Raw genomic sequence first — 24,262 nt, 5'->3', positions numbered from 1 at the left:
TACAAGTGAGGTTTGGACATGAACCTTGTTTTCTCACATCAAACCATGACGTACTAAGACACCTCAGCTGTGAAAGGTAGTTAAGGAGATTGTAGTGTATATTGTCACTGAAATGCAAATGCTCGTAAAGCCCCCAAACCACAAGGATTATTAGACCTTGTACTTTTATTCTAGCTAGTGCATAATCAGCTTTGTTTGTTGTGTCACACATCATTTTTAAAGACACAAGGAATCTAGTTGACTTAATCATATCCTGCAGTAGTGAATTCCACAAGTCAGTTAAAGAGCTTGTAATTAAAGTATTTGATCTTAAAGCTGCTCTTTTTGTTCATGCCTTTTGAAATTGTAAATAGAAGCTATTTGGACTTGATTTACTATCTGACTTAGATTCTCTAATTATTATTTAATGATTTCCATGACAGACTAAGTTTGCAGAATACAGTAGGCAGTTTCCCCTGCTTGGCAGAGCTTACAGTGTGGAGCAGGCAAGATCAGACATGATAAAGCAGTTCAAGCAAGGGCATGGTGTGGATTGAGAAATGGGAAAGGAGAGCAAGATGGGAAAGATTTCAAAAGAAGGGTGAGGCTGTGAGCTCCAGTGTGCTTTGATGTGCATGGTGTGGCCTTCCAGGAAAATACATTGTAAGTGGGGTAGGCTGTCATTTAAATGGCCAATGGGAAACTATTTAAAATTACTTAAATAGTTAACCATTTTGTGATTTCCTCATTAATACTAACTGGTTCCTAAAATCTAATAAACATATTGGAGTGTATCCAGTGCTAGTTGTATTCAAAGTGGACCTCTTGAAATTAATAGAGATGGCTAATTTAGCTCTATTGGTTTCAGTGGGTCTACTCTGAGTTGTCATTGGACACAGCCCACTAGCTTGCAGTCAAATAGATCAGACTGCACATACTCAGAAATTCAGAAGGAAGGGCAGGATAGAATGTTAAACGTTTGTGCCATTTGGCTGGCAAAGCATAAAATATTCAGAATTTACTACAATAATGTACAACCTGCTGTGTCATATTTATAATGCTTGACCTCAAAAGTCACTTTCATCCATGGTTGTTTGTTTACATGGAAAAGAAGGACCTCAGTTTATTTCAGAGAAGGTCATGAATGCAGTTTAAAGAGGCTGAAAATAAGTGCTCAACATGTATAAATTAATTCAGAGTTCATTTTTAAATTACTTTTGTATAGTGACACATAACGTTTAATTTGGATCTGAGCTATTTAAAATATTTTCTGTTAATTTGTGACCCGTATCCATATTCTTCATAAGATTTCTGGGCAGCATAGCATGGTTGATATACCAGTTTTAGTGTGAGTGTCTGAGGGCAGTTGGAGGATGGATGGAGGGGACAGGGGGTGGGTGGTGTGGGGGGACTCCCTGGTCCTGAATGGGGCAACTGTGCCCCTGAAGGACCATGTGCACAGCCTAGGAGTCATTTTGGAATCACAGCTGTCCATGGAGGCACAGGTCAGTTCTGTATCCAGGGCACCTGTCTACCAGCTCCATCTAGCACACTGGCTGAGACCCTACCTGCCTGCAGGCTGTCTCACCAGAGTGGTACATGCTCTGGTTATCTCCTGCTTGGACTACTGCAATGAGCTCTACATGGGGCTACCTTTGAAGGTGACCCTGAAACTACAACTAATCCAGAATGTGGCAGCTAGACTGGTGACTGGGAGTGGCTGTTGGGACAAAATAACACCAGTTCCAATGGATCTTCACTGGCTCCCAGTATGTTTCCAAGCACAATTCAATGTGCCGGTACTGACCTTTAAAGCCCTAAATGGCCTCAGTCCAGTATACCTGAAGAAGTGTCTCCACCCCCTTCATTCAGCCCGGACACTGAGGTCTACCTCTGAGGGTCTTCAGGTGGTTCCCTCACTACAGGAAATGAAGTTACAGGGAATGAGGCAGAGGGTGTTCTTGGCAGTAGCACCCTCTGTGTAAAGCGTCCTCCCATCAGATGTCAAGGAGATAAAGAACTACACAACTTGTAGAAGACATCTGAAGGCAGCCCTGTATTGGGAAGTTTTTAACATTTGACATTTTATTATGTTTTTATATTCTGCTGGAAGCAGTCCAGTGGCTGGGGAAACCCAGCCAGATGGGTGGGGTATAAATAATAAAATTATTAGTATTAGTATTAATTTAGGGAATGACAGGAGAACCCAAGCCAGAATCTAAATATTGGTTGACATTGGTTCATAATTCTTGACAGCAATATTTTGATCTGATAGCAGGATATGCGGATAGGAAAGTTTTATAATAATAAATAGAGTGCTAGAGGCATGCAGCCAAAGATTTAAGTTGACCATCTCAAATCAATATGTGACCTGAAGTAGCTTCTGGCAATTTCTGCACCTCTTTGCTAGTTCTCATTTCCAGTTTGTTTCGCTCTCTGATACTTCCCCTTTTTCCATCTATTTTCCTTGGTCCTCTAGTGTGGACCACTTCTCATCCTCATTGCTTAGATGCCAGGCCTCTCATGATTGTTGCCTATGGCCCTCATTTCATAAGGCATTCTGCACTGTGATATCAGAGCAACTTGGTCAATTATTGTCAGGACCTTCATTGCAACCAGCACTACCACTGAAACTCTTGAATGCATTACAATATAAGTTGCTGTATATATCACATTACAAGTATTGGTAATGAACATTGTACATTTGATTCAAATGTTGTCTAAAAACAAATGTCTGTAGTTTTTGCCTGTATTCACCAGCTCCCACTTTGCACCCTTTCCAGTAAAACCTCCCTAAGAACCTCTATCCAGAAACAGATGAACCAAACCCTTTCTCATGGGAAAGAATGGCAGAGGGCTTGGTGCACTGAGATAAGGCACAGTAGGTGCCCACCTCCAAGCAGCAAAACAGCCCCCTCTGGTTTGGCCGCTCTGAGGCAATCACAGTGCATGAGTGACTTGAAGGATCTGTCCCATCTCTGAGTGAATAGACAACCTCCAACTTTCCTGCCCACTTTGGAACTTTGTAGCTCAATTGGTAGGGCATCTGCTTTGGATATGGAAGGTACAAGTTCAATCCCTTGCATCCCCAGGTAGGGTCTGGAGAGACCCTTTCCTGAAACCCTTGAGAGCTGCTTCTAAGTTAGTGTACACAATACTGAGCTAGATAGACCAATTGGCGTAGTATAAGGCAGCTCTCTATGTTGCACTTGCCTCTGCCGTTTCATAGTTGCAAGAAAGCCTATTTGCTCATAATGAGCACTGGAGGGCTATAGCACAGTTGCCATGGTGAGTGTGGCAACCAAATCTTGAAGCCTGCTTGTAAGCAAGTATGGCACAACCAAAATGGATTTTCAGTGCCATCCTGAATTTGTGCTTATTTCTCACGATGAAATGTACTGGGGCTGTTTCTAGTGTGATTTCTGTATATTTTAAAATAATCATTTATAAAATAGCTAGTATTGTAGTAGCTAATATTAATAATAGCTAATATTGTAGTAGAAAAATAAAGAAGTGGTCTAACAATTTGAGGGACGTGCCACAAAGTAAATTTAAATTATTGCTGACCACAAGGTGAAAAGACATCTGTCAGGAATGGAAGGTCAGAGAAATGAAGTCACCTTTAAGACATGTTTTAAAGGGGAGACTATAATAGCATGATGTGTAGATGAGGGGATTGGCAGTTCTGACTCATAAGACAGGAATGGGCAGCCTCAGGCCGCTGGAGACTTATGTGGCCCCCCCAGGCCTCTTCCTTAGGCCACACACCCCTCCTCCTCTGTAATAGTTTTTGCCTGACTTGAATGTGGGCTTGAACTCTTATAATGGCTCTTACTTCCCTTGATGAACATAGCAAGAGTCTGCTGGATCAGACCAATGGCCCATCTAGTTCAGCATCCTTTTCTCACAGTGGCCACTCAGATAGAAGGTTGGAGGGGTGCGTGTGTGTGAGTGAGTGTGTGTAGAAACTAGTGTGTGTGTAGAAACTACAGTGGTGCCTCGCAAGACGAAAATAATCTGTTCCGCGAGTCTCTTCGTCTTGCGGTTTTTTTTTGTCTTGCGAAGCATCCCTATTAGTGTCTTAGCGGATTAGCGCTATTAGCGGCTATTAGCGGCTTAGCGGCTTAGAAAAAGGGGAGGAAAAGGGGAAAGACTCGCAAGACTCGCAAGACGTTTTCATCTTGCGAAGCAAGCCCATAGGGAAATTCGTCTTGTGAAGTGCCTCGAAAAACGGAAAACCCTTTTGTCTAGCGGGTTTTTGGTCTTGCGAGGCATTCGTCTTGCGGGGCACCACTGTACTGCAAAGGTAAAATTCACATTATATCTACTGCATGTGGCCTCTGGGACATTGCTCAGAAGGGCAGTGCAGACTACGTGTTGAAGAAGATCCCCCACCCCTGTTGTAAGAAGAGGCCAAAGAGGGTCTGAACAAGAAAGTGAGGAATAAGAATGTCATAATTATGGCGATAATAACAAGAAATGGGGAAGCAGAGATAGAAGGGGTATGATCAGGCTCTAATTTGAAAATTCTATTTGCATTCAGTGTGGGATGGAAAAAAAGTCAGTGTCATGAGCAGGAAATAAGAAGGTAAAATAAAAGGGAACTGATAACGAAAAAGTGGATGAAAATGTGCCGAATAGCAGAATTAAAATAGAAAAAAAGCAGGAAGGTCAGAATGAGGAAGGCAGATAAAACAAATATTACAACAGTCAACATGTAAAATAGCAGGTGCTTCCAACAAAGTTTTGGCAGTATCTGGACAAAGTCATAAGAATCTTAGATATGTACAGATATCTGGTTACAAACTTAATTTGTTCTGGAGGTCCATTCTTAACCTGAAACCGTTCTTAACCTGAGGTACCACTTTAGCTAATGGGGCCTCCCCCCGCCGCCGCACGATTTCTGTTCTCATCCTGGGGCAAAGTTCTTAACCCGAGGTACTGCTTCCGAGTTAGCAGAGTCTGTAACCCGATGTGTTTGTAACCCAAGGTACCACTGTATATTATAGTGACAGAAATGAGAAAATTTTGTAATAGAATTAGAGTAGCAAAAGAGTGGAGCATTTTATTTATTTATTTAACATAATTTATAGGCAGCTTATTCATAAAACCTAAGAGGTTTAAATAAAATAGAACAATATACATTAACTAGTATCTGGTTAAGTATTCTGTCATGGGCACATTAAAATTCAGATGAAAATTCTGGACATGGAAGACGGTCAAATAGATGCAGATATAGCAGGAAGAAGGATGTAATGGGATATAGTCAACATAAAAATGGCACTTGAAACCAGGGGATTAAGTAAAAGTACAAATGGAAAATACAAATGGAAATAATAGGGCCAGGAATCACACATTTTCCACTGGAGTGGAAAGAATGGAGAATGGCGTGCGGTGAACAGATCTACAAAAAAAGAGTGTATGTTCTGATAAGAACAAGATCCCAAACTTGTAAGAAATGCAGTAAGACAAGAATGACTGACAGTATCAGAGTGCTGAAGATAGACTGAGCCAAACAGGAACAGAGGAACAATCTATTTTTTTTCAGCAGGGAGAAGATAGCAAGAAATATAAACTAAAACAGTTTTTGCAGAATAATACAGATGACAGTTTGATAATCTAAGAAAAAAATGTGGCGGTGGTGTACTCAAGAAGGTAAAGAAAAATTGGGGAGTGGAGTCAGAAATGTGATGTTGATAGGACAAAAGAGCAGGCTGAAGAGTGAAATTTGAAAAGGCGCCAAGCCGTCTGTTTCAAATAAAAAGCCAGAGGCTGAAGATACTAAAACAAGGCAGTTTGATAAAAATAAGTCTTTTTGGTACACATTAGTTTTGACTGTTAGTGATATTATAACACAGAATGTTCAGTGGGATCCAGTCTTGGCCTTACTTAGGATATTTAATATATATCACAATTAATAATTTATTTATTTATTTATTTATTTATTTATTTATTTATTTATTTATACCCCGCCCTCCCCAGCCAAGGCCGGACTCAGAGCGGCTTACAAGCAATAATAAAAACAAGATGAATGATTACAACTTAAAAACAAAAATAAAATACAACATTAAAATAATGGAACATTAAAATATTAAAATGTAGCCTCATCGCAGGAGGAGAAGGAAAAGAAAAAAGAAAGAGAGGGAGGGAGGGAATCAAATTGGCTCCAAGCCAAAGGCCAGGTGGAACAACTCTGTCTTACAGGTCCTGCGGAAAGAAATCAGATCCTGCAGGGCCCTGGTCTCATGAGGCAGAGCGTTCCACCAGGCCGGAGCATGGATCACTGTGGCCAGGTTGGGGCGGGAAAGGTAAGGGACCAACTGCTTGATTCTCGGGGAGAGAATTGCGCCCTGCGGCACTCCACACACCAAGGAGTGGCGCGACGACATTTCCCTCCCTAGTGCCACCCTCTGTCCCTGACCAGAGATAAAAGAGCACAGCCAGTTCCGGGCTATGCCCTGTATCCCCACGTCTGCGAGGCGGTGGTCCAGAAGATCATGATCGACCATGTCAAAGGCTGCTGACAAATCTAAAAGGATCAGCAGTCCTGACCCGCCTCGATCCAGTTGTCTACGGAGATCATCTGTTAGGGCAACCAGAGCCGTCTCCGTCCCAAAACCAGGACGGAAACCGGACTGAAATGGATCAAATGCCGATGTTTCCTCCAGAAACCTACCAAGCTGTTCAGCAACCGCTCTCTCAATTACCTTACCCAGGTATGGAAGATTTGAAACTGGGCGGTAATTGGATAGGTCTAAGGGATCTGATGAAGTTTTCTTTAAGAGTGGACACACCACTGCTTCCTTCAGTTCCCCTGGGAATGTCCCCGTGTCAAGGGACAAATTGATAATTTCAACCAGGGGGGTCCGCGCAACATCTGGACACTCCCTAATCAGCCAAGATGGGCACAGATCAAGGAGGCAGGTGGTGGGCCTACCAACTTGGAGGAATCTATCCACATCAGTAGGGAGTATCCGATCGAAATGGTCCAACACTGGACCTGAAGTAGGTCGAGGGGCCTCCAGTTCAGTCACTGTATCTAAATTGGCAGGGAGGTCACGGCGGAGCAACAGGACTTTCTCCGCAAAAAAGCTCGCGAATGCCTCACAGCTGTGGGTCGAATTTGTGCTTAAATTTGGTTGTCCTCCTAAGGACATTATTGACCTAATCTAAAAAGTTGTGCCGGGCGAGAGCTAGCGGATGCAATGGAACCTGCAAAGTAAGATTTCTTAGCAGCTTTCATAGCCATCTCATAGGCTTTCATAAGCGTCCTATAAGATGTTCTTGAGGCTCTGTCACGAGTCTGTCGCCATACTCGCTCTAGCCGTCTGAGATCCCGCTTCATTTTCCGGAGCTCCTTAGTAAACCAAGGGGCCCGGTTTCGATGGGGTCGTAGAGGGCGCTTAGGCGCGATCTCATCAATGGCTGCCAAGAGCCGGTTATTCCAGTCCTCAACAAGGTCATCTAATGAGTCGCCAGGAGGAGCAGGGTTCCGCAAGGCTTGTCGGAATCTATCAGGATCCATCAGTTTTCGCGGACGAGCCCAAATAGGTTCGCCACCCGAGCCGGGGAGGAGCGGGAAGTCAATCTTGGCTTTCAGAGTGTAGTGATCAGACCATGGGACTTCCACAGCGGGGAGCATGATCACATCTATGCCAGCCCCAAAGATCAGATCCAGCGTGTGGCCTGCTTGATGAGTGGGGCCCAAAACAAACTGGGAGAGCCCTAGTGTTGCCATGGAAGTCACTAGATCCAGAGCCTGTGAGGAGGGAGCGGCATCGGCATGGACGTTGAAGTCTCCCAAAACCAGTAGGTTTGGGAACTCCAAGGCCCAGCCTGCCACCACCTCCAGCAGGTCTGACAGGGTGGCTGCAGGTGTGCTGGGTGGTCGGTACACCAGCCAGACAGCCAAGCTCTCCTTAGTGTCCCACACGAGACCAACACATTCAATGCCGGAGGTCGCCAGTGATGGCAGAGCTCTGAAAGAGCAATCCTCCCGGAATAACAACGCTACTCCTCCCCCCCCCCCCGACCCACAGTCTGCGATTGATGGAGGACAGAGAAACCTGGGGGTGTTATCTCATGTAGGGAGACTACTTCGCCTTCCTGTACCCAGGTCTCCGTCACGCAAGCCAGGCCAATCCCCTGCGAGACAAAAAAGTCACGCATGGTGGCGGTTTTGTTGCCTATGGACCTGGCATTGCACAGCACCAATGACGGAGGTGTGTAATCCTTGCTCTCCCTACCCTCATCCCTTGGGATGGGGCGTAGATTGGAAGGGGTTCGAGGATCACTGCATCTCGAAACCCTTCGCCGATAGAGATATCAAGCCCCACCGCCATTCCTCCCTAGCCCTTCAATTGTGGAAATCCCAGTTCCCATAATTAGTGGGAATTGATCTGTTAATACAGGTTAATAATGGGACCACATGGAAACAGCACATTTCTGGAAATCCAGCAGGGATTTTTCAGGTCAAAGGCAAACAGCATTACCTGAGAAGTTGACAAGCAGTTGTAAAATGAACCTGGTGAGAAATACAGCAGGATAAATTTAATTAAATATAGTTCCCTTTTTGTGTTTGTAGATTGTCACAGAGAAGAAATGCATCCCCCAACTTCTCCGTACCTTTTTGGGAGGGATACAATGTATAATTGGATAACAATTTCTAGTTTTTGTTGTGACTTTGTTAAACAAATGCAGACACTAAATGTATGTACTAATTGTAGAGCTGACCCACCCAAATAATTTTTTTTTAAAAAAACAGTTTTCAGGTAAGAAACAAAGAGCCAAGTGAACTCTATTATGTCCTGAATCTACATGTAAAATAACACCTCTTTACCTAGAATCACTGGTGCTTCTACTACATGTAAATGACAGATAGTCGTCCGCTACCACACCTCTAACTCAAGCCGTTATATTGAATTATCTGGGCAGGGATTTCAATGTCTAGTCTAGCTGAGGAAAGTCTCTTCAGGTTTGCTCTTTCAACTAGGACAGGCTAATTTGTCTAATGTTGTGTTTATTCAGTAAACACTAGTAATGATAATATAGTAGTTACTCTTCTGTGCTTTGCTATTTTAGTAACAGATGTCATACATGAGAGAATAGTCTTCTTGTCTGTGCCTGAACTCTACCAATGATAGGTGGACCTCCTGGCATAACTTGTTCTAAAGCTACAGGGCACTAACAGAACCCTTTGGCACCCCACCCTCCTTTCATGCAATGAATGGAATCATAGCAAGGCCTTTTCTTCAGATCTTAAAAAAAAGCATAAATAAAAATGGGAGGTTAATATGGGCCAAAACAGTAATGCAGATATCCTGACTACTCACCAAACATGGCTTTAAAGTCTAACAAACTCCTTAAAATGGGATCAGTTGCATAAGAATATTCAGTAGAAAAGCTAGCTCATCTTCCATAGTATTTGTTTTTTTAATACTGTTAAAGGCCAAAGGGTTGCATTAGAATCCCTGAAGATAATGCATTGATGCTAGAAAGCTTCTTTAAGACAAGCATGAGGCAAATGAGAGCTGTCACACTTGCAGCAGTTCGACATCATTAAAAAATTGCTCATAATTCTGAACTGTGCTATAGTTGCAACAATACATGGAAGGCACCATATTGTCATGTTTTTACTTTTTGGCAGTTAAAGTTGTATTGCTGACTTTACGTGAAATGGGATTCCCAGTTACACTGTTTTCCATATGAATATTATCAGTAGTTAGACACACTTATCAGTTTAGAGCAAGCAAATTATATATTATTCACCAATATCTGTAAGTCCCTCTTTATTTTATTTTTTAAAATGTATGTTTACCATTTTATTTAAATGATTTAATCATTTAAATGTTTGTTCTTTTATTCAAACTGATTCACAATATTCATAAAAACCATTAAGACCAGTAATCACCAGCAACAATTATAACACCCAGATAAGCATAAAGCATAATTTCACTAATTACAGCAGCCAGAACCAACAATGAAAATCAAGCTGTAAGCAGCTGGGGGAAATAAAAATGGGAAAAATAAAAAGATCTTTTAACTGTCTGTGAATGCATTCCATTGTTAGTGCTCTCCTGATCTCCATAGGGAGATCCACAAAGGTAGTGCCATAGCAGAAAAGGCCCTCTTCCAAACCCGGCTAACAGAACCACAGAAGGGACTCATTCAAAGATTGCAGTGACACGGGTGGATCTTTGATGTGGCATGCAGGTCATTTTGGCAAGATGACGCTTCGGTGCCCTTGATTATCATTATAGTAGAAAGGAAAGTAGTCTCTGAACTACCGTAAATAAAGCCAAAAACATGTTTGTACTGTGCATATTTCCAAAGAAAGCTAGGGCAATAATGTATGCTCTCCATTTTAGTTAAGAGCCTACTTGAGGGACATATCTAACATTAGGGATAGTCTAGTAGGGGTATGTATCTATTTAGAATTAATTCAGCAGTACTCTTGTTGATATACTGACATGCAATCTCTTATCAGGCATGTTTACAGCAACTTTTGAACTTTCAAATACAGAGGAAAGGAAGAGTGTATCCTAACGGATATAATTATTATGATTTTCATTTTTCTTGCTGCCTTACATCTCCCCTACCCACAACACCATTTATAGATAGGAATAATATTTTAATAACTTCATTTCCACCAGCATGTTCTTGCATATTCCTTGCCCGCTCATGGTGTTTCATTGTGATTGACTTAAAATAGTTCTGATTTCAATATAATGCTCTTTGCCTACAGCTTTGTCAGTGCTAAGTTAAAATCCATAATTAAAATGCAATTATTAATTCCACATGAAACAATAATTTTTAGTTCAGCTGCATGAAGTAATGGTTTGTTACATTTTTTTCATGCACACTTTAGTCCCATCCCCCACCTAAAATTCAATGTTCTTAGGTGTTCAATTACATATAAAATGCTGGCTCTTCAGTAACAAGTGCCATGGGGCCACATTTAAGATGACACTGCCATAAACAAATACAGTGCAGACACATTGGCTACTCCTGCACATCTTGTTAAAGGCAGCCTTTCCCAGCCTTGGGTCTCTAGGTGTTCTGGACTACAACCCCCCATTATCTGTGATCACGAGCCATACTGGTGGGAATTGTAATAAGTTATCTTCTGGGGAGCCTGGGTTGGGGAAGGATGTGCTAAGCCACATTTTGTGCAACATGTGTATGAGCTGAAAAGAACCTAATTGAGCCTCAGGCTCCTGTGTTCCCTACTTCACTCCTGCCTGGTCAGGAAGAGGACTTGGGCAACAATTTCAGTTTCCCCTAGCAGCCTAGCTGAACCTGAGATAGTGATCATAACTAACTTTAGTTAGTTTCAACAAGCCAGTTTCATAGTCCATCATTCAAAGCTGACTTCCTTTTAAAAGTGACTAGAATTTGTAATCAACCTGAGATCCTAGTATGCTGAAAAAGGACTCCTGCGCCTCTCATTTTTTAAATATGAATTTTATGTTTGATGCTTCTGAGAATTGATAACTTTTCTACCATGAAATGGGTGTTTTGTTGTGGCCATGGCAGTCTTTAGACTTCCAAATGTGTGCCTGGTTCCAAAAAGGTTGGGGTTCATCTTAGTTGTCATGCAAAGGCAAGGCAAGGCTAGAAGAAACTGAAAGTCAACATAGCCAACGTACTCTTGGCTAGGGGAGGGGTGCATGCCAATGGGAGTAGGGTTGCCATATGTATTTCAAAAAGTGAAAATCCGGACACAAAGGGGTTTTTTTGCCCAAAGTTGTTGAGCATTAAATTTTTGAGCTGTTTTTAAGGAAATTTGCCTAAATCTAGACTTCTGACATGGGTTGCCATATGTCCCGACATTTGGGCAATTTGCGCCTGGACACTGTTTCCGACAGTCAAATCCCGGCCATGTCTGGGAAATTCTGGATGTATGGCAGCCCTAAATGGGAGGATCATTCAGGCTCATGCATCTCACTCTAAAACTGTGGCATGATATGATGTGTGAATGTAGTGAATATATTGAGATAATGGAAATGGTTCATTAAAAGGCAAATGTGTGCAAACCTTGTGGGGTTCCAAAAGCTTATGTTTAAGACATTAGAGCTCCTGAGCCCCAAAAAGCAAATAGAAAGCAGGTTTGATTGCAAACAGAAAGTAGGTTCATAAACTGTTTTGTTTAAAATTCATAACTTATTCTCAGGGGCAGTATATTGACAACGACCATTTCCCCAAATATGGTAACATTAGGCAAAGGGATAAGTGAAATAAATCAGTATAAAGCAGGAACTGAGGCAAACAGACTGAAGTTATGTAAATTTGATTTTCTGACTCCAAGGTACCATAGTGACCTTAAAAAAACACATTTGGTTTTGTACCAGTTTTCTCTTTGTGACAAATAGCTGAATAAGAATAAAGCTATTGAGCAGAGAACTCCTCTGACAGTTAATTTTGACAGTTTCATGTTTTAAGAGCATAGAAAATTACAGATTCCCTACATTATTTTTAGAGGAGACAAAATTGGAGAGAGTCTGATGGCAGAATATATAGTTCACCATAATAAGAAAATACGTTGAGGATGGAGTAATTTGAGAATCCTTAGCTACTTGCTGTGTGTGGTAAAATATGGATGGATGTGCCAGCTGGCAAGCAGCTGCTTCTTAAATCTAACACTTCATTCTTGGTTATAGTGCAGATTAATATAATTCTGAACTAGTGACTCACAGGAGAGAATAGACTTTAGTCTGAAAACTTTGGTATTAAGTTGTGAAGATCTGGAACCATTGCATGTTATTACATAGAATTTCATAGGCCTGCACCTATAGGTTATACAGTAAGTTATTAAAAAGTTATGGATATAATATCAATATGGATGGTTGCGAGTGGGGACAGCTTTATAATTCCTCCACATCAAATAAAGGATTCATTAGAGAGGAGCTATAGCCATTATTCTTTTCTAATTACTCTCTTAGAAGCGTTGCTGGCAATTCCTACCTTTAAAACACAATGCATATTTCATAATGATTTATGCAGAATCATTGCTTGGAACAATACTTACATTGCTAATGCTGTAAGGAAGTAGGTTAAAAACATTGTTCAGTACATGTTGAGTTTGTTTTGTGCAAGCTATTTGTCCCTAAGCATGCAGGAAACAATTATTATAATGAAGGTGCTTCCATTATCTGAATATCAACTACTTTTATGGCCTAGGTTTATTTTAAATTCCAGGTAGAATAGCTGGAGTGTGTGGGAAGAAATCATATATCGTTATATTTTCAGAAATGATGGAATTGCAGTAGGGAAACTACCGTATTTTTCCATGTATAAGACTAGGATTTTTTATTTTAAAATAATGTTTAAAATTGGGGGTCGTCTTATACACTGGTAGTTCATAGGCTTGACCTGGGACTGGTTGCTTCCGTGAGCCGGAGATTGCGACTCTTGGGATTGTTATTGGTGGCCGCGGCAAGGGCTCTTGTTGATTGGCTGTCACTGCAGCGATTGGGTGGGTGATTGGTGGCTTCCGCCAGTGAGGGGACAGATGATAGCTGGCTTTTGGGATGCATGCAAGTAGCAGCGTAGGTCCTAGCAGGTGAGCTTTTTTCAGCAATCCTCCCCCCCCAAAAGCTCAGCAATCTCCCCCTGTTTTCTTAATTTGGAGTCCCCCAAATTATAAACAGGGGCATGTTATATACAGAAAAATATGGTAGCTGCAGAAGTAAATATTGAAAAGGAGTATCAATTTTCATGAATGCTATCTTCTCTAAAATGTTGCTTTTCCTCCTGCTGTGAATTACTAATAGAACTGCTCATTATGTCGAGGTATGTTACAATTAGCCCTTGGCTAATTAAACAATATATGACCTTTAAAACTGGGGGGTATTGTTTTTGTTTGTTACCATGTTATGCTTTTTGTGTTTTATATGGTGAACCACCGTGTGATCCTTGTATGAAGGGTGGTATAATCATCATCATCATCATCTGTTGAGTGGGTATCAGATTAGCATGAGATATCTGGTATTAATTAACTCATGAGTCATTATTGGTTTTGGTCTTAACAGTAAGCTACAATAGATAATTGATCACATTTAAAAAGTGTTGGCATCCTGGCATTTCACTTGTCACCACTAACTGCTCTAGACGTACAGCAATTCCAAACATTTTTCCTGCACCCTGATGTGCAAGTGGACCATTTTTCTGTAGTAAATAATTAAACATGCTAATGATGTTTTGGGAAATTATATTCTGTGAAAATTGTTACTTGACCTACCCGTAGACCATTTGAATGACCTAGAATTCTTTTTCTTGTCAAGTGTGTTTTCTCTTTCAGATTGTTTTTTTCTTCACATGTTCCCACCCTCCTTTATGCATATCAATTTAGTGGTTGTGACATTATTATTATAATCTCCTTTTGCTGTTTTAGAAGCTAGCTTACCAGGCTGCTTTCTGGGCTGCTTTTCTTTATTACATTTGCAGGGAGGCTGGCAGTTACAGTTTGCATTGTAGGCTTTGGGTTTATGTTTGGTTTTACGATGAATTTTTATTATTCTTTGTATGGCAAATGTTTGTATATATTGCTTAGAAATGATATTTTTAAAGCACAATATAAATGCCATAAAATAATTAATTAAAAATGGCTTATAAATAACCACTGGGTGGTAAAAATTGCTTTTGGGAAACCAAGTGGGGAACACGTTGCAAACAGCAAAGTGGTTTGTTCTGTTCTTTCAGGCGTTTAACTGTGTCACAAATAACTCTATTTGTTAGTGGTCTTGTAAGCAGGCTAGGTCATTTTTTGTGGTCCAGAAACTTTTACTGAATTGGTTTGAAAGGGTTATTAGTGAGGAAAATGGCCAGTCCATTTTGCATCATGGGAGATGAACTACGAACTGGGCCTGCCTTGGTTGAAATCTTTAATGCTGCCTTGGTTGAAATCTTTAATGCTCATTTATATTTGCATACCTTAATTGTTAGCTGTTAATTTTGCTGAAAATATTGTTCTTGTTGATTTCTCAAACTTTCCTGATGCAATTAAGAAATGAATCCTGAGCTTGAAACGAATTGGTTATGCCTGTTTTCCTTAGTTTCTTTTAACTAATGGAAGACTGCCTCAGTTTGCTTTCAACAATGCCTTGTTTCTTGCGCAAGGCTAAGAGCAGGGTCAGTTCATTATTCTGCTTTCCTTCACTAGCATCAGCATAAATGACATTCGTCATTGTTCTTCTAGCACTTTTTAATGGGTTCTGAGACGGATTTTTTTCAAAGCTAAAAACAGGGCCAAGCATGACAGTTACATACCAGCCTTTCAAGTGAAATTATTTAAGTATCCATGGACCAGTTAGATCCTAGCCTCTTTCCCCACACTTTTTTTTGAAAAAAGCATCGTGAATTGGGTCTGTAATATGCAGTGCCAAGGCTTTGAAGTTCTTTTTTATTTTTGCTCCAGAAAACATTTTCATTATCCACAGTAGAACTCAGAATAATTAAAAGGGTCATATTGAAATATGTCTGCCTCTAGCACAAGGCAGTGTGGATTGGAGAGAAGTGTTAACCTAACTGGCATCTTGAACTCAAATATTTGTGCTAGCTTATCTGCTAGTGATGGTGGTGCAATGTCATGCCTTGTGACATTGCTGTGATAATTGGTCCCATCCTTCTTAGCTAGCAGAACACATCCTGGTGTTGTTGTTTTTACACATGCCACCAGAGGAATGCCCTCCACCTTCTCTTGCACTATTTGCACCATGGATGGCATTAATGTGGGACTAATAGAAATGAGAAGGACCATTAGGGAAAAAAAGAAGTGGTACACTTTGTGGCCAGGGCAGGTTTTCTGTTCACCATACAAACGGATGTGAAGTGAACTGAGGTAGGCCATTTGGAATGCACCCTCAGGGTTATTTGTCGTACCAAAAGAAGGAAAACAGACAGACTTACGCATTAGATAGTGACCTTCCAAATCTCTTTTTGAGGTGACCTTACACATCTTTCTTCATAAGTAGCACTTTCCCTTATGTTTGTTTGCTATGTTGCGTGGGAAGACAGCTCAGGGGAAATTTCAACCTCTGCATTTGTGTCTGTTCTGCTTTTGTGGGCAATCAGGTTAGTGGCTTGCAGTTAAGCGTATTGCTAATGGCCAAATCCTCTGGAAAGTAGGTTGTTTTAATTTGCAACCAATAGGAGGGGAATGTGAATTAAGACTTGCCCTCTTAAAACTAAGCCACTGATTTATTACCAGGGTATTGTTTCACCTCCTCCTTCCATCAGTCTATTAATTGGAATTTAGTAAAACTTTAATACCTTGTCATAAAGACTTGAGCATTTCAAGGAAACGTAGTAATTAGTATTAAATTCTTACCCAGCTGCACGCATGACAAGAGGCAACTGGATGATAACTTGAGCGACCTTCGGTATTGAATTCAGGATTGTTCTTTATATCGTTCAGTATGTTTAATGAGCATAAAAGTAGGCTTAACAGAGGTAATAGGCTGACACAGCTGTACTCATAGGTCTCCTGAAATTGCCCCCCCCTTTACAAACAGCATTGGACATTAAGAAAGTGTTTTCTTTTATGACCATCTAGATAAATCCAGAACATCATTTCTTTTTATTGAGAGCAGTGAATTGCAGTGGCGAGTATATCAGACTAGGCCCCAGGAGACCTTGGTTCATATCACTACATCATGGCACTCTCACTGGGTGACTTTGGGTCAGCCACTATCTCTCAACCTAATCTACCTCACAGGGTTGTTGTGAGGGTGAAACGGACTTGCTAGAGAACCACGTATGCCACCTTGAGCTCCTCGGAGGAAAGTTGGGGGGGGTATAAATGACATAAATAAGTGCTAAAGGGCTTGCTGTGTTAGTCAGTTGCTGTAAAAGCAACAAAGAGTATTGTGTAGATGCAGAGTCTTCCCACATCCAGTCTGCACTTTGCTTTTCCATGAATGATTGAGGAGTATTTTTATTTATTTATTAAATTTGTATACCACCCTTCATCCAAAGATCACAGGGTGGTTCACATAGGAAAAGACAGCAAATGTGACTTTTTTCCCTTTAGTGGAACATTTATTAATATTTACATTTTACATTTTGAATATTTTCAGTCCATTCGTAGAGAAAATAACCTCAGAAGTGTTCACTTAACAATAAGCAGACAAACATTAGTATAGGCTAGTTACTTTGGTCATATTCAGTTAGCCATCACACTGGATGGTAGACAGCCAAATGGAACAAACTTTACAGCATCAAAAAGTACATGCATGAGGCTATATAAGGAAGGTACAGTGGTATCTCGGGTTACATACGCTTCAGGTTACATACACTTCAGGATACAGACTCTGCTAACCCAGAAATAGTACCTCGGGTTAAGAATTTTGCTTCAGGATGAGAACAGAAATTGTGGCGCGGCGACAGCAGGAGGCCCCATTAGCTAAAGTGGTGATTCAGATTAAGAACAGTTTCAGGTTAAGAACGGACCTCTGGAACGAATTAAGTATGTAACCAGAGGTACCACTGTACATTTCAAGATAAAAGATACCTGTGCTTCCACAAATCTGCTTCGACATTAGTTTTAGAGCCCAAGTATTTTGTTAATGTGGATAACAAAGGAGTGGGAGGGAGAATACAGTGAAAATAATATTGAAATCATGTAATTAAGGGATCCTCTCAGGATTACCTTGGTAACCAGTATATTCAAAAAAATAGCTTTGCTGATACAGGGGTCTCAACCAGTGTTTGTGTTCCATTAGATTGGCATATCAAGGTTAAATATGGGACCGCAGTTCTTTCATGTTCTGTATTTAAAGATTGTTAGACTTGCCCTTGGGAGATTACTGGACAGAAACAGGTTATTTGAATATTTAGAGTAGGGCAAAGCCTAGAAAGTTATTCTCTTTTTGTCAGCAGACCTAGAAAGCTTTGACCTTTCTTGCATAGTAGTTGGTTTAAATAGATTCCTTGGTAGGCACTGAAACAAGTTTTCATCTTTTGCAAAATTACTTGAAAAAGAGAGTGCATTTTCAGAAAGTAGTGTAGTGCAGTTGCTAGGACCCGCTTTTCAGATTATTTCCTAGGATAGAATCCAGGAAGAGATTGAGAATAACTCTAAGGCTCATTCATCTCTTCCCTGCCAATGGCTGAATTGAAAGATCCATTGTTTTAAGTGGGACTTACATAACTGTGAGAGAACCCATTTTTAGATGTTAGGCTCTAGGCCCTTCAGAAGTGATTAGGCTGATAATTTATTTTATTTAACTGGATTTGTATACCGCATGATTGTAGAAACCTTGAAGCAGTTTATTATTACTTTATGAATCAATAATTATATTCTGCCCCAAAATATAAATAAATTCAGCAGTTTAAAAAAGAGCTATATCAAGAGACTTGCATACAGCAAACCATACATGATTCCTTGCTACTACACCTCACGACCAACACTGAAGTGGCAAGCACCATGGCTTTGTCCGTGAAGGGTTAATATGTAAAGTGTTACTTATACAAAAAGCAAGCTATGTAAACTGCAAACAGTAACCCAGTTAACTCACCCCTACCTTAGAGGCCTCTTCCCATCTCTCATCCATCTCTCAGGTGAGAGACGTAGCTGACAGCTATCCAGCGTGAGAAGCCTCCACTCTCCCAACTAATTGAACCAAAACCAAGGCTTCCAAGGAAGCAGATAAACATTTATGAGTTCATTCTTTCAGTAAATACCAAATAATCCTGGGATTATCTTGACTACCAAGTTGCTGTTTACAGGTCTTCCGGGTCATTTGCACCATTTGGTTCTACATATCTAGGATAGTCATGCTTTCCTGGTCCAGAATGGTCATAGCTGTTGTACCAGCTGAAGCTTGTGTGTTTTGACACCTGACATTTGAATGTTTTATTTATTTATTTTAAGAAATGATAGTCACATGTGGCTTGTGGCAAGGAGTGTTAATGTGGATGTAAGCATGCAAGTGATATGTAAGTCATCTCTAAAAACAAGCAAATTTGTGACAACCAGAAATAAGACTTAACTGTTCTTGTTTGATTTTGTTATAATGTAAGCCACTGGGCACAGGAAGCTGTGACTAATACCCTTTCATTATTTGACTTAATGAGTTATGTAGTCTTAAAGGTCACCTCTTCAAATATGAATATAAATTAATGGGAACACTCCAGAGAAATTGGAACTTCTGAACAAGCCACATTGATTTTAAGTAGTGGCCTTGCACAAAAGAATTCAGTTCCAAAGACAACAGAGAACAAAAATGCAATGTATCATGTTTGTTAGCAAGACACTATCCATGTCCTTTAATTAAGAAATTGAAGAAATAACTGAGTCACATTACCAGATATGGAAAAAAGGATAAAACAGAATTTTAAAACTACATATTGTTTTTGGAAATGGCAGAAGATGTTAAACCTTTCTAGCCACCATTCACCGTTGTTTGGCTTCTGCCAGTCTCTCTTACTTTGCTTTTTGCAATGGTGGCAGCTCTGTTGTGATAGGAAAGCATATTGTGATGTGATTGCTATTGGAAGGTAATGAAGGCACAGTGGGGGTGCGTGGCCTCATTGAGTGAGATCGAGGGCCTAATGTGGCTGATAGGCTCTAGGAGATGGCTGGACCAATCACATACCTGTTCTTCTAATGCAACAGTGTATATTGGGTGGCATCCAATTATGTCTACCCACTTGCTCAATCAAAATCTTCATTAATAGCAACACTCAAGGTTTCTCCAGCAGTCCCAACATACCCAAAACCTGCTCTGTAGGGTCCCCCAACCCTTGTGGGGTTAAAGACAATAAAGCACAAGTTCCTCAGACTTAATATCTGTAGTTTTAGCTTTAAATATGAACCCAGGTCCAGATCTTTATGAAAATTTTATGCAGATAAACTATTGTCTTAGAATCTCATCAGTTTGGATGAAAAATCCTCTGCAGAAGTAATGCATAACTAAATAATTAACAGTAGTCAGAACTCCTATATTTGAACCAGAAGTGGAACAATAAGATTAAACTACCTACTGACTCCTGTGGGAAGTATAACTAAGCTCAAGTATGACATGTAATAAATGTATGCAGATATGAAGGAATGGGCTACTTTACAAACGGACAAGTATCCTTCTGATGTGAGAATCTTAGTTCACCAAATGACCATATTTGAATTCATACAATAAGTCCAAACCCATCAAGGAACCATGACGGGGGCAATCTGTCAGCATTCTGTGATGTGCCCAGAGATAGACATGAGTCTTAGCACTGCCAGAATGGAGATAATTGTCATCTGTGGCAGTGATTAATACACCTATGTTCTCTACAGCCCCTGAAGGTTGGAAATGGTTTGAGAGACCTTGTGCAAGATGGATAAATGGAACAAAACTAAAGAAAACAAAACATGAAGGAATCTTTGAAAAACCTTATTAATTGTGAATGCTACCTACTTATGACAATCGTTAATCTGTTGTAGCGTGAACATATGTAGTGTTGCCATTTTAGCAGGGTTGAAGTTTCTGATGTACAGTTCAATATATTGCCTAGATAACACCTCCCCTCTTCTCCATTCCATGCTGGAGTGTGGTGAAATTACTGTAAAAATTAATAATATTAAATTGTCAGGCTGGGCCCCCAGTGCACTGTGTAATAGGTCTAATATATCTACCTTTACCTCACAATTGTGAAGAGAAAATTAGAAAATTCATATTTATAAGGGAAGTGTTTAAAGCAATGTGTATAGTGTAAGGAGATGTGTACCGTGTAAAACCTTGGTGGAGGAATGCCACATAGCAAGACATTCAACAGTCTAAAACCTTTGCTTAATACAACAGTGAAACTTGGTGAAAGAATGCCACATAGCAGGCTTTAAACAGCCATTTGCTCTATGGCCTGCAGCAGGTAGCTAAGTAACTAGGCAAAAATATTTTACGAAAGTTATGTATTTTGTACTGTGCAGAGGAAGACTAACATGGACTTCTGTGGATTAATTTGCAAAGTTGGCTTAAAGTGTCATCTGCAGAAATTATGGTAGTGTAGTTAATAGATCTGCGAGTTAAAGTTAGGCAGCCTGAAAACAAATCTTCCCTTGAACAAATGTGTTCCAAACAGTAGTTCTGGAAATTGATTGCTGTCATTAGAAGAGCTTTCTAGAGTTTACAAAAAGGTTTAGAAATTTAAAAAAGAAAAGAAAAGCTAGAGCAGGTTCTCAAGATGAGATAGGTGCATTTAAAGTATCATTATGTTCAAAATGATCAAAACTTGCTCAAAATGTAGAATTTATCTAATGACTACATCATTTTACTCTAGGATGATGAAGTCCTCTTTGCATGCAGAAGAGGATGATTTTGTGCCAGAACTTCAGAGAAGCATTCATCCCCGTGAAAGACCAGATTGGGAAGAGACTCTCAGTGCAATGGTAAAGTTTCACTTCCTTTTATGCATTGTTGTCTGTAGTCTTTGAAATGCTGTTCACTGGTTTATAGAGTGTAGGTTCCTGCCTCACCTGCCCCCCCCCCAAAAAAAAATCATCCCACTTAGACCATATTTATAAAATTGAGTATTGTGCAACACATTACATTCTTTGGATATATACCAATAGTGAGGAGATGATGATGATGATGATGCCTGGTGATTCTGTTCCATGAATGCATGCCTTGAAGCATGTCTAGTGATCGTTTAAATGTTCCATAATGTTGCAATGATTTTCAATTTGCATTAAGCTCTCTTTCAGCTAGGATCCATAATGTGTGATCTTTTCCCCTTCTTTCTAGTGGAAAATGGTCATTGAAACATAACTTACGTAAAAACGATTAACAAGATTAATCTGGTCTGAGTTCCTTCAAAACTCACCAATCGGCAAGCTTACATTATTAAAATTTCTCCCTCACTCATATGCTTAATTCACAAGCAGCATTTGGAAATTGTGAAAAGTGAAGGAAGAAGGTTCTTTTAAGTCCATTTTTAACGTATGTTTTGCTTTGCCAGGGAAACAAAAAAAGGTGTGAATGCTGAGCACTGCTTGTTTCCCATAGCAGTAGCTGTTCTAGTTTTCTCCTTGGGCTCGATGGTAAAAAGAGCTTGCCACATGCTGAAGTGAGGGGCACCCCTACTGTTCTAGCTCTGTTCTGTAGTTAGGTAAAGGTAAAGGGACCCCTGACTGTTAAGTCCAGTCGCGGACGACTCTGGGATTGTGGCGCTCATCTCGCTTTACTGTCCGAGGGGGCCAGTGTTTGTCCGCAGACAGCTTCCGGGTCATGTGGCGAGCATGACTAAGCCGCTTCTGGCGAACCAGAGCAGCACAAGGATACACCGTTTACCTTCCCTGTTTGCACTATTTGTGCTTTTGAACTGCTAGGTTGGCAGGTGCAGGAACTGAGCAACGGGAGCTCACCTGGTCGCTGGGATTTGAACCGCCGACCTTCTGATTGGCAAACCCTAGGCTCTGTGGTTTAGACCACAGCGCCACCTGCGTCGTTCTGTAGTTAGGCCCATCCTATTCCATTTCCTTCTCAAGTCAGTCCCTGCCCATATATGCTTTTTACTTGTATCCATGGTAAATACAACTCATAGCAATGCAACTTGGGGGAGGTAACCTTATTTGAGCTGATAGTTTGTTTTTCTCAATTAAAAAAATGTGAATATATTTGTTACTTCCTATGGCTCACTTAAGATACTTACTTTAACAAGCACCGTGTGGGTAGGCGGAATGAATCTTTTTATTAAGCTAATGCTTTTGGGCAGGGCAATGGAAGATCTGGAATTATTTAAGAATGTCTATATAAAGTTCATATAAAGTTTCTGTGAAGAAAAATATCTCACCTACATGTTGCTTAATTGTACACATGGGAGTGATCCACACCAAAGCAGCCCCAATGCCACAAAGGTAACGTTGGTGCTGTAGATCTAGCAATTATGGTTACTTCCAGATGACATGTTGGTTGATCATTTATCTTGACTCATCTGCATAATGTTTGCGAGGAGTTAGATGTTGACTATTGAGTGCTCATTCTGATTTTCTAATGGCAAGGTAACATGGCCTTGCATCAAGCAATTGTTACAACCGTACTTCCTAGCACATTTTCTTGTCAGTTTATTCATTGAGGAAGGTTTGGGTTGTATCCAGTGCTAGTCCTAGTCTGAGTAGACCCATTGAAATTAATAAATATGGCTAGCTTGGCACCATTATTTTCAGTGGGTCAACTCTAAGTAGAAGTTGGTTGGCTATGCCCCTCTGTTGTTTTTGTTTTTTTAAGGAGTGGATGTGGGGAACTGGTTTGTTGTGCAAGAACACTTAACCGACTTTCTGTGTACAGCCTGAATTTGCCAGTTTATGACTGAGTTACACTTGAGAAGGGTAACTGTCTAGAAATACCCAGAATCGTGTAATCGAAGTTTTGCAAGGTCAATATCGCCACTGTGGATCTGAGTAAAAAGTGAGGCTATCGTATCCTATTCTAGGATCAATACTTGGGATGGAAACGGAATTCTAGCAACTTAAGGAACATCTGAGTTTTATTTTATCAAAATGTTTCCCACTTTTCTGTGCTCTTGGTGTTCAGTGACCATTAGGAGAAACCCAGATGAACTCCAAGGCATTTCTCAGAGAGGGCCAACTATCAGTTGGTTCAACAGCAGTTTTTGTTTGTTTGTTTATATGTTCTTGTTTTATTATGAGTCTGTTCTTCATTTTATTGAAGATTAAATTAAAAATTAAAGCATTCTTTTCACCTTTTATTAAGAAAATCACTGCACAGTGGTACGTCGGGTTACAAACACTTTGGGTTACAGACTCCGCTAACCCGGAAGTAGTACCTCGGGTTAAGAACTTTACCTCAGGATGAGAACAGAAATTGTGCGGCGGCAGCGGGAGGCCCATTAGCTAAAGAACGGTTTCAGGTTAAGAATGGACCTTGGAACAAATTAAGTTTGTAATGAGAGCTACTACTGTATTTGAACTAGAACATTTTCATTGCTATTCTGCATCATTCCGACAATCTCTTTATTGCAATGATAGGAACTGCTTTCTAGAGGCTGTTGCAGAAGAGCAGTACATTTTCTCCACCAGGAAGGCTGCACTGCACATAAATTTACACTGTCTCAAAGTACCCATCTGTTGGCACTGATAGAAAGTAGGAGAGATTATTTGCTGTAGCCTGGCTTTATGATGTGGTAATAGGACTGAACCTTCTAAAGCAGTTTGTCTTCCTGGCTAAAGCACACCCTTGGCTATTTGTTCACAAAATCCCTCCTAGCTAGTTTAGTGAATTGAATGGACCTTGGAAATTCTTTTCCAATGCAAGATATATTATTTGCTAGGCCATAGATTTCAATT

General features: G+C 40.4%; 1 protein-coding gene across 8 annotated transcripts in view; it reads left to right on the top strand.

Moving 5' to 3' along the window:
- ARHGAP32 (Rho GTPase activating protein 32) overlaps window positions 1-24,262 on the top strand; it is a 201,818-nt gene that overhangs the window by 65,941 nt on the left and 111,615 nt on the right. For all 8 annotated transcript variants that reach the window (XM_079954470.1, XM_079954476.1, XM_079954471.1 and 5 more), the window contains exon 2: window positions 21,238-21,346. In XM_079954470.1, the coding sequence (XP_079810596.1) occupies window positions 21,238-21,346 (109 nt within the window). The remainder of the gene's footprint in view (window positions 1-21,237; window positions 21,347-24,262) is intronic.

The sequence above is a fragment of the Podarcis cretensis genome, assembly GCF_951804945.1.
Source record: "Podarcis cretensis genome assembly, chromosome: 15".
Lineage (NCBI taxonomy): Eukaryota > Metazoa > Chordata > Lepidosauria > Squamata > Lacertidae > Podarcis > Podarcis cretensis.
This window is presented reverse-complemented; position numbering and strand designations above follow the sequence as displayed.